At 34.5% G+C, this 17,950-nt stretch overlaps 2 protein-coding genes across 3 annotated transcripts; one reads left to right on the top strand and one right to left on the bottom strand.

The window, feature by feature from the left end:
* Positions 1–1,145: 1,145 nt before the first annotated feature.
* Positions 1,146–5,180, bottom strand: LOC109038846 (uncharacterized). The gene is made up of 3 exons (XM_019054064.2): positions 4,796–5,180; positions 3,379–3,478; positions 1,146–2,900 (listed from the first exon to the last, which is right to left on the bottom strand). Exons 1-3 carry the CDS (start codon positions 4,816–4,818, stop codon positions 1,647–1,649), a joined length of 1,377 nt encoding a protein of 458 aa, XP_018909609.2. The 5' UTR covers positions 4,819–5,180; the 3' UTR covers positions 1,146–1,646.
* A 322-nt stretch (positions 5,181–5,502) lies between these two features.
* park (E3 ubiquitin-protein ligase parkin) lies at positions 5,503–17,513 on the top strand. 2 transcript variants are annotated; one of them, XR_011900058.1, is made up of 10 exons: positions 5,503–5,572; positions 5,744–5,962; positions 6,500–6,853; positions 7,903–8,042; positions 9,413–9,611; positions 11,069–11,206; positions 11,852–11,968; positions 12,603–12,687; positions 13,760–14,075; positions 16,500–17,513. XR_011900058.1 is itself a non-coding variant. In XM_019054063.2 (9 exons), the coding sequence occupies exons 1-9, from the start codon at positions 5,528–5,530 to the stop codon at positions 13,861–13,863; spliced, it is 1,401 nt and encodes a 466-aa protein (XP_018909608.1). In that variant the 5' UTR covers positions 5,503–5,527; the 3' UTR covers positions 13,864–17,513. The 2 variants fall into 2 exon arrangements, 1 of the variants encoding a protein (XP_018909608.1); XM_019054063.2 differs by having other exon boundaries at positions 13,760–17,513.
* The last annotated feature ends 437 nt before the right edge of the window (positions 17,514–17,950 follow it).

Genomic DNA, 17,950 nt, shown 5'->3' with positions numbered 1-17,950 from the left:
ACTTTTTGCTATTTTGAGAAATATATGTTGGAAGTCTCAAAATCACATAGATTCTTGTGGCGAAGAGAAAGTTTAAACTGCCTTTTTGATGCTTTAGATTGGAATTTGGGAACAAGTTCTTCACAGAATATGAATTAGGACTAGTTTTACTTGAAATCATTAATATCTCAATCCTTTCAAAAATTGCACTTAAATTATTAATAGTAGTGCCTATAGACACTGTGTCGACGGTGAACTCCCAAACCACGTACCTTGTATGCAGTGTTTTAGAACCTCCGCTCATATTTAATTTTTAAAAATAGAAAAAATCAGCATCATTCCATGAAGTTTTCACATAATTTTCCTTGCACATGCTCTATGATCGGGAGGTCCCGGGTTCGATTCCCGGCCAGGCGACCCGAGTTTGATGGTCTCAAACAATGGTTGCCTGGGACTGGTTGTTCAGTAGGGACGGAGGGGGGATGGGACTTGAAGCATGGGATTAGCCCTTGTGGGCTATTTGAAGTAGTAAAAAAAAAAAAAAAAAAAACATAAAAGGAAAATCCTGTCAGTTTTCAGAAATTGCTGTTGAGTAGTTTTCCATTTAAAAAATGAAGTATGACAGGAAGTCTGCAATGTCACAAATCATGATACGTGATTTGGGAGTGTCACTGTTGATATTGCTTTTGTAAAACATTAAAAAGAGGCTAAGTATAATTTTGTGGAAATATTGTTTAACTGGATAGAAAGAGACAAACATGTTTCATTTCAGTGATACTTATTACTATATATATAAGTGATTTTTTATCACCTTGTTTGCTCTCCTGAAGAAAACTGAAACTGTTTCAGTGTAGGCGTTTTCTTTATGTCATATGTGCCACTATACTGTTATGTGGAATAAAAATTAAGTAAGAGACAAATTTTTTACAGCAAGAAGGCATTATTCTAACACATGTTTGTGGTGGAAAATTGTATTATACTTCCAACAGATAGGTTGATTCTGTTTCTTCAATTCATGATTATCTTCACCGATGGTTCCAATGAAGTTTTGTAAAGATGCATAAATCATTCAGAAAATGATATTGCCCTTCTACTAGAGAAGGCTTTGACCAAATTACTTTCCATACTGTAAAATTCAAATTGTAAAAACATATAAAAACGCAGACTTCTTATACAATGTAATGTATTTGGCTCCAAAAACTAAGCATGGTAGAAGAAAAATAACTCAGGATTATAAAGTGTTACCGAAACATAAAAATTAATAACATAGTTTTTAAACATTAAAAAATATACTAACAAAGAATCTTAGCAACACCTAATTTTCTGGGTGCTTTTTAACGGCTGGGTTTCAATGCACATCGAAACAAAACAACTTGTTTACCTGATTGAAATGCACAATCAGTTCCCCTATTCCAACCCAAAAATTAAGAATATAAACAGACTTAAAAATTGGGCATAAACCATGTAAGAAAAAATGCTTGAAAATTGAAGAGGCTATGCTAAATTTTTCAAGCAAAAAAAAAAATCTGATCTTCCAAACTTCTTAAGGGACAACTGAGTTTATCTGGGATCTGTGACACTTGAAAGCTCCAAATCTCGCAGAGAATTAATTTTTAGGTAGGAAGATGTAGTTTGTAGCTGGTTTATGTCAGAGATAGAATACTTGATTACCGTTTTGGACGGGAACGTTTAATTTCATCTGCATAATTTTGCTTAGCTAAGTGAGGATTAAATTGAGAGTTATACTTTTGCTGAAGCACTGGTTGGCTTGGTTTATCTTCTGGCAACACCTCACCTCTTAGTCTTGCCAACAATTTTTGAGCCTTCATCTTTTCCTCAGCCTCCCTCTTAAGCCTTTGAGCACGCAGTTCATCCACGCTTGCTTGACTTGATGGATGAATTTTAATTTTTTCACCTTCCCTACTTGTCGAGGAATCACTTAGTGAACAGGAAGTGCTAGAACTATCAGAGGAAGAAGAGGAACTATGAGACGCAGATGAGTCAGAATCGGAATTTGAACTTGAATCAGATTTCTGAGATCTTTTATTTTTGTAGACTTTTTTACTTTTCCTGCGTTTTGATAGACCATTTGAATCAGATTTACTACGTTTTGATCCTGATGCGCTGCAAATTTTCTTACTTTTATGTCTGTTATGAGAATTCTGTTCATGCTTCTTCTTTTTTTTACGAGAGCTATGTGTCAAAGATACACTACTATGTTCACTAGACGAATCGTCCATTCGCTGAGGCCTTTTTTCAGATTGAGATCTACTTCTATGACTACTGCTTTTGTTATCTACACGATCACTATCACGGCGCTTTGTTTTTTTCCTTTTCTTCAGTTTGGCTTTACCTATTTCTCTTCTAGAGCTCTCATTTCTTTTCACTGCCACACAGTTTGAGCTTATAGATTTAGCACTAGGTATAAGCGATGGGGCTCTGATAGTATTAGAAAAATTACTGCTTGTGCTTGGAGGGATTACAGAATTGGCTTTGGGCCGGCTTTTTGACATTAGAGAGGTATAAATTTTGATTGATTTTAATGGATCTAAGAATAACTTAGCCTTTAAACTACACTCATTATTGGCATCTTCTATCGATAACTGTTCATGAGAGTCTGGTGCTTTATTGTACCATGATACTTTTCCCGTTGCTTCGTTTGTATCTTGACCAAGATATGTCAGATAACCAATCTGTTTTTCATACTTTTCTTTTTCTTCCTTAATTTCTTTATCATGTTCAGCATTTTTCCCTGTGAATTTTACCAACCCTTCTTCAATATCTTTGAAAAAATTCACATGTTCTGGCTCACTTGTTCCATCAGTGACTTTCACTTCCTTCTCTTCCTCAAGTTTGGTTTCTTCATGATGATACTGTGCTCTGGCTTTCTTCTTCAAAAATTCAATTCTAGCCTCTTTTTCCTGAAAAGCAAAATAAGTAACCATTATTTTCGATGAGTCTTTCTTCTCAAATTTTAATTGGTAAATTTTTTTGTCTGTTTGAACATATTTATAAACACACCTGTTCTTCAATTGATTATTTTTTACACCACTGAAAACAACTTTGGTAATTTAACTTAAAAAAAGGAGGGCTAAAAAACTAAAGTCCCTTCGTCTAAAAGATTCGTCTAGAGAGATTTCTTAAGCTGGTTTCAGAACAGTTTTTTTTTTTTGGCGATTCTCTGTGGAATTTGGTGACCTTTTCATTACTTCAGAATTTTGCTCTGCCTTAGTTTTTTCACTTAAATTTTGCCACTGCTTCAAATACCAAGGGAGGTTTGAGGCCACACTTTGTGGTAGTTTTTGGAGTAATCTTTCTATGGCATGAGCAGTTGGTGGCTATGGTGCTAGTTCTTTCTATACACTAAAAATATTTTCTGATGGGTTCTTGTAAACTTACAGCAAGTTGGATCCGTCTTAACTTCTCCCTTTCCTCTTCTGCTGCTTGAGCTTCATCTCTTCGGACTCTTGCGATATTGTCTTTGGTGCGGACGTGCCATCTAAAATCATAAATATACAGTTCATCAGTAATGCAAAATGTTCAAACAGCCCAACCAGTCCGATAGCTTTTTGCGATCTGACATCAAACACCTCAAAGTATGCTTATCAATTTGCTTCATAGAAAGTACCTCATTGAATAATAAAAAAATGCAATGAGCTCCACTTCGTTAGAATGATGGAAGAAATAAAGTCCAATTTAGTGAAAATTGCCATGAGAGCCGAAATTTGATTCAAATACTCTGTGCCAATTACAAGATCAGGCATTTTTGCACCCTTGCAGCTCCTCAGAACGATTAAAAATTGACAGTAACTCCACCATTTTGCTGGGAGATTGATGAGTGCTCTTGCTTACTCGTTTGGTCAGCATGGGTGGAAACAATATTATCACTCACAATTGAATCGACGTATGCGAAAATGTCCGATGTTCAAGACAGTGTTTCAGAATTTGAGTGGACAATTTTGTTGTAACTTAATGACACAAGATGGTATAAGATGTTAGAGATGTAGAACAATTTTATAAATAATCCCCTAAGTGTAATTAAACGTTTACAAAAGAGTATGATCCTATTCATCAGTGTTGTGGGACCAAAGAAACCCACCGCAATTATAAAACCCTGTATTGGACAACGGACGTTATTGCATATGTCAATTCAATTCATACAGGGATCGATTCACACATTGTCTTCATGCCATTGATAAATCATCAGAGAGAAAAAACTGTAGCTCAAAATATTTCTTGCATGTACAGAGGAGGGCGGCTGTGGGCTTTGGACCTTCACAAGTTAGGTTGAAAACTTGTAACCTAATGAAAACTTCAGCATGTTTTTAACATGAATCAAAGTGCTGAAGCTCACTATTAGATGTTGTTTGAGTAGAAGGGAAAACTAAAAAATAGTTAAATAGAGGTAATTGCATATGGAATTATAGAACACTTTTCGAGAGAACATTTCTCTTAAACAGAGATATTTCTCGGATTTAACATTTTACTGATCGAGATGCCAAACGGTTATATTTAATATTGACTGAGAAATCCTTTGGTTTTACCCTTCTACAATCATTGTCTAATAAGCTGGCCATGAAAAGGAAGAGACTAGAATCAGCCTCTTGTACTGTCCTGAGAGCAGATAAGGTGGAGATGCAATTTGGAGAGCAATTTCATAAGAGAATGTGATGCTCTCGGTCATTCTGCAAGGGTCACACAAATGCAGAGCAACTAGTTGAACTCTTCCTTATCTTGTGAGCAGCAACTGGGTATCTTCTTTATGATAAGGATTTATAGTTTCTAGAATGCGAATACCCATCATGGCACGTCTTACCTTTTCTTCGGTAGGATATTCATTTTGAAGAGATTAAATTTCCAGAAATTGAAAAGGAGCGATACTATTTTTTTAACAAAACTTGATTTAATTTTCCTAAACTCGAAAAAAATGACGTTCTGGTGGTCCAAAGAGTATCGCTCACTGTCGAAAAGCCATTAGCCATGACGAGGCGAACTAGATTTCACATGACAACACTATGAAGGATCTCAAATATTAAAAGTTTCCGGCACACTTAGCAAGATAAATCACTACGTTTCGGAACTATTGTTATTGAGGCATTGGAGAAAAATAGATATTTCAAATTATTCAACTAACGAGACTACAGAGTTACGTTTTTTTGCGTTTTTGGTTATGTCTTTGGTTGTAAAATGAGGTTAGGTTAGGTCCTTATCAGTGCTTATCAGCAAGCATTCACTTAGCCAACACGATATGCCTAAGTCACCAAAACGCTGAAAAACTTATTAATAGTCGTAAGTCGTAAGTTGTAAGTACAGTAATTAGTCGCAAATTGTCCGTTTAAATTAGCTTCATTGGTGAGAAAAATATTACAGTAACGATCTATAAATTTTCTAGCTTATTTGAAAATCTGAAAAGAAAAAAATTTTTGGACTGTAGATTAGTGAAACTTGTAAATAATGTTGGTCAAATTGGACTGTGACGTCATAATTCGAATTTTGGAGGTTATGAAGTTTTGTTTACAAACTTTCCCTCGCATGCCCTTGCTAGCGAATGGATTTTAGTTTTTGCCCAAATTTCTCTCCAGATTTAGAGCTGGTGTGTTTAAAATGTTCCTAACATGTCGTGTGTTCTATCAGCATGTTATAACAAATAACATGTTTCGACCTGTGTAAACCATACCGTCAATCAATTATTTTTTGACATAGTATTAAATCGTTCATTGACTGTACCATGAGCCTTCTCAGCATCCTTTTTGATTTCTTTCAGAGTGTCTTTCACCTCATTTGGTTCAGTCGGAATTCAATAACCAACTCACTTAGTATTTATGTAAAGTCTAATACCGGGAATACTGTTTCGGTGGATTTGGACCCGAAGTGGGATATCAAGAATGTCAAAGAAGTTGTTGCGCCTCGCCTTGGACTGGAACCAGAGGAAGTGAAGATAATTTTTGCAGGCAAAGAATTACCAGACTCTGTCCTTCTGGAGGTGAGACTGAATATCATGGCAATCATTTCTGCTCATGGTAATTAATGTGGTGTAACCATCGAAGATAAAGGAATGAAGACGAGGATGCTCTTGACAGAATCTTTAAGCTATCTTATTGCTTCCATAACTACTTGACCACAGTATTTAAAGCAACAAGCATTTTGAACTTTTTCTGTCCCAACATAATGGACCTTGCTATGATTGATTCTTTTGAGTTACATCATTACTTATCATGGTTTGAAAAACGTGGTGGAGAAACACTTGAAAAATTGTTGTTATCTCATTTTGAAAAGCTAATTTAGGCATTTATTCCTGCCGGCTGATAATTAACATTTTAACTCTTGAAAAACTTGGCGATCACCGTGTGGATCTGCTTTTTTCTATCTACTAGACTCCCATTAATTCTCATGTAAAGGGTATGATAGATGACTCAGGTGCAAGATATTTTTAAAAGAAATTCAGGTTCTAGTAAGTTAAAGCAAAACTCATTTTTTAATTTGACTAACTACCCAGAAATGTTTTTCTCTCTTTCTTTAGGAGTGCGATTTGGGCCAGCAAAGTATCCTTCATGCTGTTAAATCACGGAAGAAACTTGTTTCAGAATCCAAACCACTATGTGAAACCCTGCTCGATTTTAGTCTAAGTGAAATCAGCGAAAGAGCAGAAGAAGAAGAGACCACTCTTGATGATGATGAAAAAATCATCCCGGAGAAAGCCCATTTTTATGTCTATTGTGCTTCTCCATGCAAGGGCATGCGGACAGGCAAATTGCGGGTTAGATGTGCCAACTGTAAGAGTGGTGCCATAACTGTCGATCGTGACCCTCAGAGCTGGGCTGATGTCCTGGAGTCCGAAAGAATCTCGGGTCATTGTGAGGAAGAGACATGTTCAGTAAGTTCTTATCAGATTTTGATTTCATCCCTTCATTTTCAGTCCCACAGAAAAGCCTCAGCAGTAAGAGTAAAAATTTTAACAAGATTTAACCAAGAATCAACAGATAATTACACCTTACTGCTGAGCCGCAACTTTTCAGTGATATTGATGGTCACTTGAACTTGAAAGCTATGAATCTTGATCACAGTGTTTTAAAATACCTGCTTCTAAGTATCAAATTTTTACCAAGGAAAATGAGACACTTTTATTGCTCAACATTTTTACAAATTATTCTTCATGCACAGAAAAAAAATTCATGAACATTTTCAAGAAATTGTGTTAATCCGTTTTTTCCTAAAAAAAAAAAAAAAAAAAAAAAAAGAATGACTGGAAGTCTATTACGCTGCAAACAGAGGTTTCCAAATCTAGTAATTGATTTGGTGTTAAAACAGATGTCTTTGAAAGTCTGCTGAATTTTGTCCGTCATCTTTTAGTTGTTATTTGAGTGCACAACAATTCAATCAGAGATTATTTCTTTATAATTGATGGCTAAACTTGACAAAAAAAATGTTCTCATAATACTTAAAACTAATATATTTTTAATTTGAAACTATACCTCTTTGTTTACCCCAAAAACAGCAAATACAGACTATTATGTCATGTAAGACTAATTAGGATATGTTGGAAATGTCTCCCTTTAATACTGACAGATCCATCCTGTTTCAAAAATATTTAACATCAATGTAAATTTAATGAATAATCGTCTAATGATAGCCTAATGTGCAAAGATTCTTTAGAAGTGTTTAAACACTCATGCTGAAAAATTCACTTAAACCACTCATCTCTGCAGAGACTTGAAATTAATTAATATCCCGCTATAAAAAATAATATATTTAAATAAAATCATGGCTTAAGTCAGGCAATTCTAATAGTGCTATCAGTATGCCTCCAGATAGTATTACACCTCTCATCAGAATTCTATTCTACTGATCTTTAAGGTTATGATTCATTATTTTTAACCAACATCGTGCTATCAATTGGTAATTCATGTACTATTTTTTTGCCAGAGTGGACCAATCAGTTGGGTGGAGTTTTATTTCAAATGTGCCGAGCATACTAGTCAAGGTGAAATGGATCAAGCTGTACCCCTGTACCTCATTCGCCCCAACTCACAACATGTTCCTTGCCTGGCTTGTGGAGATGTCAGGTTAGATTTTATATTCACTCCTCCAAAACTGCATAATGGGCCTTTAGACAAGGTCCGATTAAAAGCAGTATACAACATGTTTTCTCTTCAAAATTTCACGAGGAAAACGAATCGCGTGAAGGAAAATCTGGAAGTTACCATGTGCTTTCTTTTTTGCCTGATGAGTTTCAACTGGTTGTCACTAAAAGCTTATGTCACCATGGCCATTTTGGTTTTTTAATAGTCATCATCAGGTATGATTAAAATGAAAACTAAAATTAAACAAACTAAAGCTGAAACAGTAAAAGTTATCACTGGTGCGACAGAAGAGTGGTAAGTCTGCAAATCAATTCCAAAACATTTTATTTTGAGTGTTTACAGGAAACACTTGTTAAATTAAAATAATGCAAATGAAATCATTTGAATAATTCAACTTCCGTTTGATCTGTGTTTAAAATACTTGTTAGTCAATATCTCGTTCAAGATTACATTTTTGAACCTCATGTGTGAATTGTTTTCTATGTATAATTTGTTGAAAAGAAAACATGCGTTTTTTTTTTTTTTCAAGTTGAAACCTTGTTCAGTGGGCCATTGGCTCAATTTTTTTTTTCTTCATACTTTAAAAGATGTTGCCACCATTTCATACCAACATCCTTAGGACCATTTCTTTTTTAAACTTTACTCAAACACTTTGTTATGCAACTTATCAATGGAAGCTTGATCGATAAACTACCATATAAATGCATAACTTGTGGCTGCGTACTGACAAGCGAATTTCAGATCCAAATACTCAAAATCCAGTAATATTTTTCCAATTGTATTTTAGAATGTTCCATGGAAATTTTGGAGAAAGAATGTTGAACTGATTGCAAGTCATGGTGGTTCAAAGTTAGCAGTTCAATAATTGTAGCTACAAGGAAATGCCAAAAGTTTTCTTACCATCTTCTGCATTCAATATAATTGTTTCAAAGTGCCTCCATCCAGATACTTTTACAAAACTGAACTAAATAAATTGATTGTAACTTACCCTTAGTATTTTCTGTTGAAAACTCAAATAGGTACTGATTTTTCGTCTCAAATTGAAACAAGTTCTCCTGAAACATTTTTACCACCAGTAGATAATGCAATTATGTGTTCTCTTTTTGTACTGTTCTTTTTTACGTAATGATTTTTTCAAGCATCAAATTATCAAAAGAAAGCGTAAGCTCCTTAATTGGAATGCTCAAAAAATATAAATAAAAAACCCAAAGAAATTTGAAGGCACCAAGGTTCCTCTGTTGTGGATGCTTCTTCATTATGTAAGCATTCTCTGATTGTGCTTGGTAAATATTTTTAACATTCACCTCTCAAAATGATCGACACACAGTAATTTTTCTAATTTTGTTTTCCAGTGACCCAGTTCTTGTGTTCAGCTGCTCCGTTGGACATGTTACATGCCTAGAATGCTTCAACTTGTATTGTGTTTCCCGTTTAAGGGAGCGACAATTCACTATGGATGAGACTCATGGCTATACATTACCCTGCCCTGCTGGCTGTGAGGATTCACTTATCAAAGAAATTCATCATTTTCACTTGTTAAATGATGAGCATGTAAGGAACTTGTAGTTCTTTCTCATTATCACTCTTTATCGTTTATTTTAATATATTTTTTTATTTAACAGTCACCAAGCAATGGCAATACCAACTCAGCATTTCTCTTGTTCTATGAAAGCCTTCTATATGGTCAAAACGCAACCACAAAACTATAATTCATGAAATGATAATCATATGGACTACATTTTGCAATTAGGAGCTATAAGCTCTGGTCCGGTTTAAAAACGGTGTATGTACCATTATTTTCCCTATGCACATAAGTGTTTTTTCAGATGAGCCGGATTTTATAGCTCCAAATTGCAAAATGTAGTCCATATGATAAAAGTGGAAATTAAACTGAAACTTTATAGGTAATTTATTACTAGAAAACATTAAAAACTCATGGATCAAAACTTAAAATTGACCTTATACTTGACACCATATTATATGGTCGCGGGGCGATGACGTGAAACAAGCTGTTGTGACAAGAGAACAAAGAATGTTTTCTGGATTGCCACTACAACAGCCCTGACAGCTGCGCCCAAAGTGTTACCATGTAGTAGTGTATTAACAGATTTAATCAAAGAAGATGTATGATCAGTAAAAAAAATATACTTTTCCTTATTTCGATAGTTTGGTAGCTGGACATTGTCTTGTAAGTAAATACTTTATCTTCGCCAAAGAGAAGAAATCAGTAAGAAATCAGTCATTTGTTGGAAGGAATCAGCTTTTTTCAGTGGAACTAAGTCTTCCAAAAAAAAAATGAAAAACCTTTGTTTTTCTTGTTTTGCCATATTAATTAAACTGAAGTCCTGACAAACGCACCGGGAGTCTTTCTTTCTCAAGGCTCCCAGAAATTATTATCAGAACATGTCTTGTGCAGATTAATGTAGCTCAGATAATTTCAATCGGACTAATATTGCAGTTACATCAAAATTTTTAGAGGGTTTTCAGCTTTCTTCTCATCTTGAAGAATTTAAAAACTGTTAAAAATTAACAAAACTTCAGCATTGAGGAAGTTACTTCTCACGTAAGTACAACTACCCCCAACAGGGCATAAAATCACCTGTGACCCAAAGTTTGAATGATCCGCTCCAAACAAACCTGTGTACAACTATGTAAAAACCTACATATGTCTTGGCAGTACTCGCTGAAAAGTTCTTGTGAATCAATGTGCTTTTACGCAAAGTGTTGTTTAGCGACTGAAAAAACTCAACTTAAGCAGCTTTTTGTCTTCATTGCTTAGCCTGGTAGCACAAAATAAGTGGGAAAATTCAAGTTAAGCGGCAAAGTCTCTGCTTTCAAATTTCTCGTCGAATTCCCAGCAGAGCTTTGGTAAATGAAATTTAAATAGAGGACAAAAGTACCTCTCTTTTTAAAGTCCATGCTTTCAGTTTTGACTAAATTAGGCTTTCTGTGCCAGTCTGTTCTCACATCATTTTTTCATTTTTTTTATTTTTCTCTCTGCTTATCAGTATGCAATGTATCAAAGGTTTGGAATGGAGGAGTACGTCTTAAAGAATGGTGGTGTACTTTGTCCGCAGCCAGGTTGCGGTGCTGGGATTTTAGTCGAACCTGATTGTACCAGAATCACCTGTGCAGGAGGCTGTGGTGTGAGTGTATACCTTTTGTTTTGCAATCTGCAGCAACAGTTCTTCTGTCTCTCTCTTTTTAGAAACAGAAAGCTATCAGATGGACTAGCTCTTCTTAAAATTGCATCTATTTTGCTCCTTTTTTCCAATGTCAGTGATTTAAAAATACAGGGAAATGTCGGTGAAAATGACCAAAGTGTCAAAAAAAATACCTATTCTTAAATTACCTTTATGTGCTGTCTAGAATTTGTATGAAGTTTTGAACAACAAATGCTTATGAACACCATTTTTAAATTTTGTAAATAGTCGTTCTGCATACCCTCGAATGCCAAGAAATTTAGACAAAATTTGTCAGGGAAATCAAAGTGGTGCCAGGGAATTTCATTTCCTAAATTCTGTGGCAACTCTGCACATAGTTAATGAATTTAGATCAATTTAGGAGTTAGATCATGTATGGCAGATGGTCAGTTAGATATGTCAGATTTAATCGTTAGGCTGATATTTTTATAACTTTAATCAACAAAACCTGTTTTTTTTATGAAAGTAAAAAATCCAAGTGAAATAATTAAATATTTACCACAGCAATATCAATTTTTTTCTATTCGTGAATATGTACTGTTTTTCTTCAATCTTACTTTGCCTGTCTAATTTTTTTTCTATTTTCAGTATGTGTTCTGCCGCAATTGCTTACAAGGTTATCACATCGGAGAGTGTGAGACTGTGGAAGAGATAGAAAAAACAGGCACCTCATCGTATGCTGTTAATCCCGAATGTGTTTCTCAGGTTTGTCAGTCATCCTCTCCTCTTTTTCAATAATATACAAAGAAATTATAAGCCGGCAGTAGTCAAACAAATTGTAAGGCTGCAGAAAAAATTAGAACCGTTAGATGATTTTGACTAAGCAATGGATAAGATTGTTTTTCTCATGAGCATTATGTTTAATGTTTAGTCTTTGCCCTTGAATTTTCTCGCTTTTTTTTTAGCTTCAGTGACAGAATGACTGGAAAGACTTAGCAGCTGAAAAAAAATCACTAGCTAGGGTGCTGAATATGGATGGCCAAAGTGCAAAACCATGTATCACCATTACATTGTTTCAAAATTTTGGCTCCTGATTTGTTTTTTAGCTGTTTGTGTATAGCTCGGAATTTATACAGAATATTCTGCCCATAGCGAAGTAAAATAAAGGACTTTTTCAAAAAATTATGTTCATTAGTTTTCTGAAGAAAAAATAAAGTACGACAAAGTCTGCAAGTCGCAAACAGAGATACGAGGTTTCACACTCTGACCATCAATATGTATCTTTGCACAATGACTGCCGTACTTTTTCAATTCTCCTGTCTTTTCTTGAACTCAAACAAATTCAACATTTTTCACAAATAGCTGTCATTTTTACAACAATGCTCTTGTATGTGTACAGGCAAGATGGGATGAAGCAAGTAAGGTTGCAATCAAAGTTACTACAAAACCGTGTCCAAAATGCAGAACTGCAACAGAGCGCGATGGTAAGTTCTGCTGCAGAAGTTTTTTGAAAGCAAAATTCTTATTTTAATAGTAATTTATGTGCACTAATAGGTCAGCAAGGGTTATCTCATTCAGTTTTTTAAATGGTTGCGTTTTGAAGAATAGCAGGAAACAATAAAGTGTATCTTCAACGTTTGATTGAAATTAAATTTCTCCAAGTTTACAAGTTGTACAGTTGTTTTCTTTGTAATTTAATTTAATCAGAAGTCTTTTCTGATGAGTAAAAATTTATTGTCCATAAGCTTCAATTTTCCTTTCAAAACATCAAATTACTATGTGCAAATTTAGTGGAAATATATCATTCATGGAGGAACATTGTGATTGTAGATTTCCACTATGATATTGCATACCATGGTTAGCTCTACCTTGGTTTTGTCAGTGATGCAGGTAAAGCAACCTCCATGCATCACTGACAAATTATTCTAAAGTGAAAGGAAGCAAACCATGGCATTTATGACTACGACAGTGGATGACACCGACAACAACGTTTCTTGAGAAAATATATCTCTATTAACTTTGGATCCATAGCATTTATATTGATCTCTTTTCTTTTGCGTTGTCCCATAGTTTTAACCATTCAATCACGATTCTGTAAGGCACTCAACTAACCTTTTGAGCTATATATCCATTCAAAAAATATTTTTGTCTCTACAAATTTCATAATTTTCTGAATAATTTCTTTAGTGATGTTTGATATTGCAGATTTCTTGACATATTTCTTTATGCAAAAGGGATACTTATTATTTTAGAAACTGGGGATGTCTCGCTATCTCATTAGATTGACTATTAAATTTTCAAGAATGTGTGTTCTACTTACTTTTTAGTCTTTGGTCCTGATTTTTCCAAAAAAATCAGTAAGTAGAACACACAAGTCAAAAACACCTGATAAAGTAATGAACTCAGCCAACTTTCAAGAATGTGTCATAACGATTTGTTTCTTTATGGAAAAGTTAACTGTCAGCAAACCCTCCGAGTGAGAGCCCCCTGCAATTTTTGAGTCATTTGTTGAAATTTCATTTCCTAATTTGTACTCCTTTTTTTCTTTTTTGATAGGAGGTTGTATGCACATGCTGTGCACTCGTTGTGCCTTTCAGTGGTGTTGGGTGTGTCAGATTGAGTGGAACAGAGACTGCATGGGTCGTCACTGGTTTGGATAGCCTTTGGTCTAGTTTCAAAGTTCTCTAAGCTGTACTCTCTACTCTCCAGGAAAAAAGTGAATTGAATGTAGAAATATGTTTCTGAGGTAGATTGCTGGTCTCTACCTTAAGAAGAGCAGGATGATGTGCTACTTGCCAACCAAATTACTCCAATTATTTTGCAACAACAATTCATCGTCAAAAAAAAACTTAGCCCAATTTCATGTTTGTAGGTATGTATTAAGTACTCACAGTGTTTTTAGGAGCTCTTTAGAATATTAAAATGTAAAGATGAGTCAAATTTTTCAATAACTTATTGTTTCAGAGGAAACATAACTTGAAGCACATCTTGACTTGCTAACCAGCACAACCTACCGTTGAACTGCTGGCTAAAGTCTGGAACAACCTAACTTGGCCGGAATATTTTTAATTTCTCCTCTTATTTTAACTTTTGAGGGAAAAGAAGCCAACCTCACTGGTTTATTGCTAGTAATGTTTGAAAAATGTTCTTCAAAGAGAAGAAAATTTACCAAAAATTGCAAGAAATAATGTTGAGTAAATTAACTAACTGTATTAGAAAAAAGTGAATTATGGTGGGAAATCTGCAACAAAGCAAACCAAGACACGTTGTCTCCAAGCTTAGCAGCCTTTCATACACTCTTTCAAATTACCTTTTCTGTGGTATCATGAAGTAATGAAGTATAGACACTGTATCTTTTTATCAAAAATTGAAAACTAGTCATGTAATAGTACAAAAAAATGATAATGACATTTTATGGACAAGAATTCTCTCTACAAAATTGCTCAGTAATATTGTCAGCATAAAAATCTAAATCTACTCGAATATAATCAAATCTCAGACTCTTTTGATTTAAAATACACATTATTTTCCAAAAACACAAATCAATTTTGCCTTGACTATTATGATGGTAAGGGAAATTACAAAATATGGTCTGATTTTGACACAGTCAGAGCTGGATTCATCATTCAGGCATATAAGGCACACCACAAAGGGTTTTTTCTTTTTTCTCCATCATATATTCGATCGGTCAAACTTCACTACTAAATCTTATTTATTCTAAAGCAGACGCTAACTGTCAAAGATAAATTTTTTGCTCTTTTTTGCAACATCTTTGCAGTATTTTAATACAGTCTTTATTTAAGTTTCCATGCCGATTTTGTGAATTTTTTGTTTCATTTTAATTTTGCACTTCCCTCTCATCTCTAGCAATAAAGATCCTTCTTCTCCAAAATCTAATAATCACATTAAGTGCCATTAGCTTAAAGCTGAGTTTTATTTAGGTTAAATTTTTTACAAGGTTTGCCAGGCAGTCACCCAAACCCCTAAGGGGAGTAAGTAGTAAGTATGTAGGTATGCATGTCAAGTACTTAGGCACTGGGGGATACAACCATCAATTTCCCTCCCCCAATCTTTCTGCAAGTAGACTATTTTCCTCCAGACTCCTTGCTGGAGAAGAATTTACCCTAGACTTTCACCAAGGAAGGTGATGATTCAGAGGAGTATACCGTATGCACCCTGGACTTTGCCCAGGAACTCAAAATTCAGAAATCCGGCTCTGATAGTACATAATTTAAATAACAAAAAAAAAAAAAACAACAAACAAACAAACAGTAAAACCTTAATTTACAGGATTTTCAGAAGGTCAGCAAATAAGTCCACTAAATTATAGGATCCTCAGTCTCAAGATAGAATAAATTGAGGTATCATTGTAATGTTTAAATCATATTATTGTTTCTATCATCTTAAGCTATTTATTTCTCTAATCATTGTCTCTATTTTTTTAAGTTTTACACAGCTCAAGTATAAAAGTTTATCATCGCCGTAAGATTTTCAGAGACTTGCAGATACTGCAAGATGGTTACAATTGGACACTACATTGTTTTAGTGTCTTTCATTGTGTCTAAGAATTTTCCTTGGGTGATTATTTCAAAAGTCATTTTTGTTTTTTGTTTCTATTACGCTTTAAATTTACTGTGTCAACTAATGTTTATTGACAAAAAGAAATTATCGTTTTATTGAATAAGCAACTGAAGTGATTCTAGTTTTCTGTATTGCCTATTTATTTCCAAGATGGATCATGTATTTTTCACTTAAATTTTTAGGCTGTTTTAGTCAAATTTAATCTTGTTCCTCCTGCTGTCATGAGATTCAAAATCCTGAAACCTGCAGATCTTGTTTTATTTTGTTAGATGCAGTTAGTTTAAATGCATCGTGTCTGTTAACCTTGAAAGGATGAATTTTCGCATTACCAATGTTGCGGCCAACTTATTGCACCGTAGCAATCAAGGTTTTTTCCCCCTTTTTTTTCCCCTGGACAAAAGTCATCTGCAATTTTTAAGAAACCGTCTTTAACGTAAAAATAGGTAAATATGCATTAACTCTGTAGGGAGAAAAAGTCATTTTTGAGTTTTTTTTTTTACGATTTCCTTGAAGGACTAATCAGTAGTGGCTCACCTGCAGTTTTACCTAAGAACTTCTATAGTATGTATCTCACTATTTTGAATCATGAAGTGGTGTGAACAAGGGTTTTTCTCACTGTGATGTATGGACTGATATATCTTTAGTTTTAATTTTCTTGCGTTATATAAATAGTTCTTTTCTCCTTCTATTATGAGTACATTTTCATGTTTTGTAGGGCTGTGCGGATGGTTTGAAATATCGAATAACCAACAGAAATTCGGGGCGAATTACCCACCCGACTGACTTAGCGCAATAACCAACATTTATGAATATTCAGGTTGTTAGGAACAGAGGAATTATAAGTACGGAAACGTTGTAAGGCTTATATAGCTACATTTACGCGCATTCACCTGTGCCTAATGGTGAGGTTGCCATAACCTATTTGCTGTAATTCTTTCTGAAACAACCTGAACGGGGTGCGTTGTTAACCAAAATTATTAGCTATTCGCTTCGTTTTCAAAATTCACTAATTGTACAGTCCTAATGTTTTGTAATGAACTGATCATCCTCAGCAAGGGATTGAGAACTGAACTTCTGAATTTGTTGGAAACAAGCAATTCTGACCCAGCATTGAAGTAGAAACCTGGTAAAATTGCTCCTTACATTTGTAAATTTATTTAGATGAGCGCAAAAAGTCCGAGGGTACTGAGTCGTCAAAGTCTTTATGTATTTTTGTTTCACAGAATTCAGTTGAGCTTTGGAAGACGAAGCATTTACCTTTAAACCATACTCAAAGGGAGAGTGTCATTCAGAGCGTACTTGAAGGCTTAATAGTGACGGAATGTCACACAGGCTTCATTCCTTTCAGAATCAGAATATCTGCTCATGAACACTATTTCTTTCTTCTAAGCATGATAAAACTCACTGTTTTCCCATAGAAATGTTTACTTTTTAACCCTCTCTTTTTCAAGTGTTTGTTGGGTACCTAGCATTTAGCATCAGTGCATGTGTAAATACGTTCCTCAAAGTCAAAGAATTAAAATAATTTCTCTACGAATCTATAAATGTCTTAGTTTGCTCAGTACTCAGTTCCCTCATAGATGATGATCAAGAATTTTACCGGTTAGTTCTCAACAATGTTTTTTCTTTATGTTCGAATCACTAATTATTATGCCTTATACAGCCTCCCTGTGTTCTTTGCGTGATTTTTTTTAATTATTCTTGATAATAAAATTGGTAATTGAGATAATATGTGTTTTCATCATTATTAGATTGGTGTTGTATAATTTTCAAAATATTAATTTATTTACCGGCAATTTACAGGAGGAACTAGTCAAGAGACACTTGGGTTATGGTCTTTTTCGCCCGCTGAATTTTCCAAGCCCTTGTCAAAATTAGACGCATTTAAATCAAAAGGAACGATATCCATTGTGACGGGAACCCTGTCATGCATGTATTTTAATGGATCTTAGAGCTCATGTCAGAATGAATATAGTTTATTTTGATTTAAAGGAGGCCAATTGACGACACTAGGATGTTATATCTTATGTACATCAGAGAAATTTTTTAAATTATTACAATAATGGGTCATTCATACGTTGAATGCATTCATGCAAGAGGAGTCCATTTACATTAGGAGATTTCAAAAAGACCTTTTCGAGGTATAGATTGGATTTTAATACTGGA

The sequence above is a fragment of the Bemisia tabaci genome, chromosome 1, assembly GCF_918797505.1.
Source record: "Bemisia tabaci chromosome 1, PGI_BMITA_v3".
In the NCBI taxonomy this organism is placed as follows: domain Eukaryota; kingdom Metazoa; phylum Arthropoda; class Insecta; order Hemiptera; family Aleyrodidae; genus Bemisia; species Bemisia tabaci.
This window is presented reverse-complemented; position numbering and strand designations above follow the sequence as displayed.

Excerpts from the sequence above, each read along its gene's own strand:
- LOC109038846 (XM_019054064.2), bottom strand. The coding sequence starts at position 4,818 with ATGAATATCCTACCGAAGAAAAG. Across the intron at positions 3,479-4,795 it reads AATATCCTACCGAAGAAAAG|ATGGCACGTCCGCACCAAAG; the intron begins GTAAGACGTGCC and ends TTATGATTTTAG. Across the intron at positions 2,901-3,378 it reads TAAGACGGATCCAACTTGCT|GAAAAAGAGGCTAGAATTGA; the intron begins GTAAGTTTACAA and ends TTTGCTTTTCAG.
- park (XM_019054063.2), top strand. The coding sequence starts at position 5,528 with ATGGATTTTAGTTTTTGCCCAAATTTCTCTCCAGATTTAGAGCTG. Across the intron at positions 5,963-6,499 it reads CAGACTCTGTCCTTCTGGAG|GAGTGCGATTTGGGCCAGCA; the intron begins GTGAGACTGAAT and ends CTCTTTCTTTAG. Across the intron at positions 11,207-11,851 it reads CCTGTGCAGGAGGCTGTGGT|TATGTGTTCTGCCGCAATTG; the intron begins GTGAGTGTATAC and ends TTCTATTTTCAG.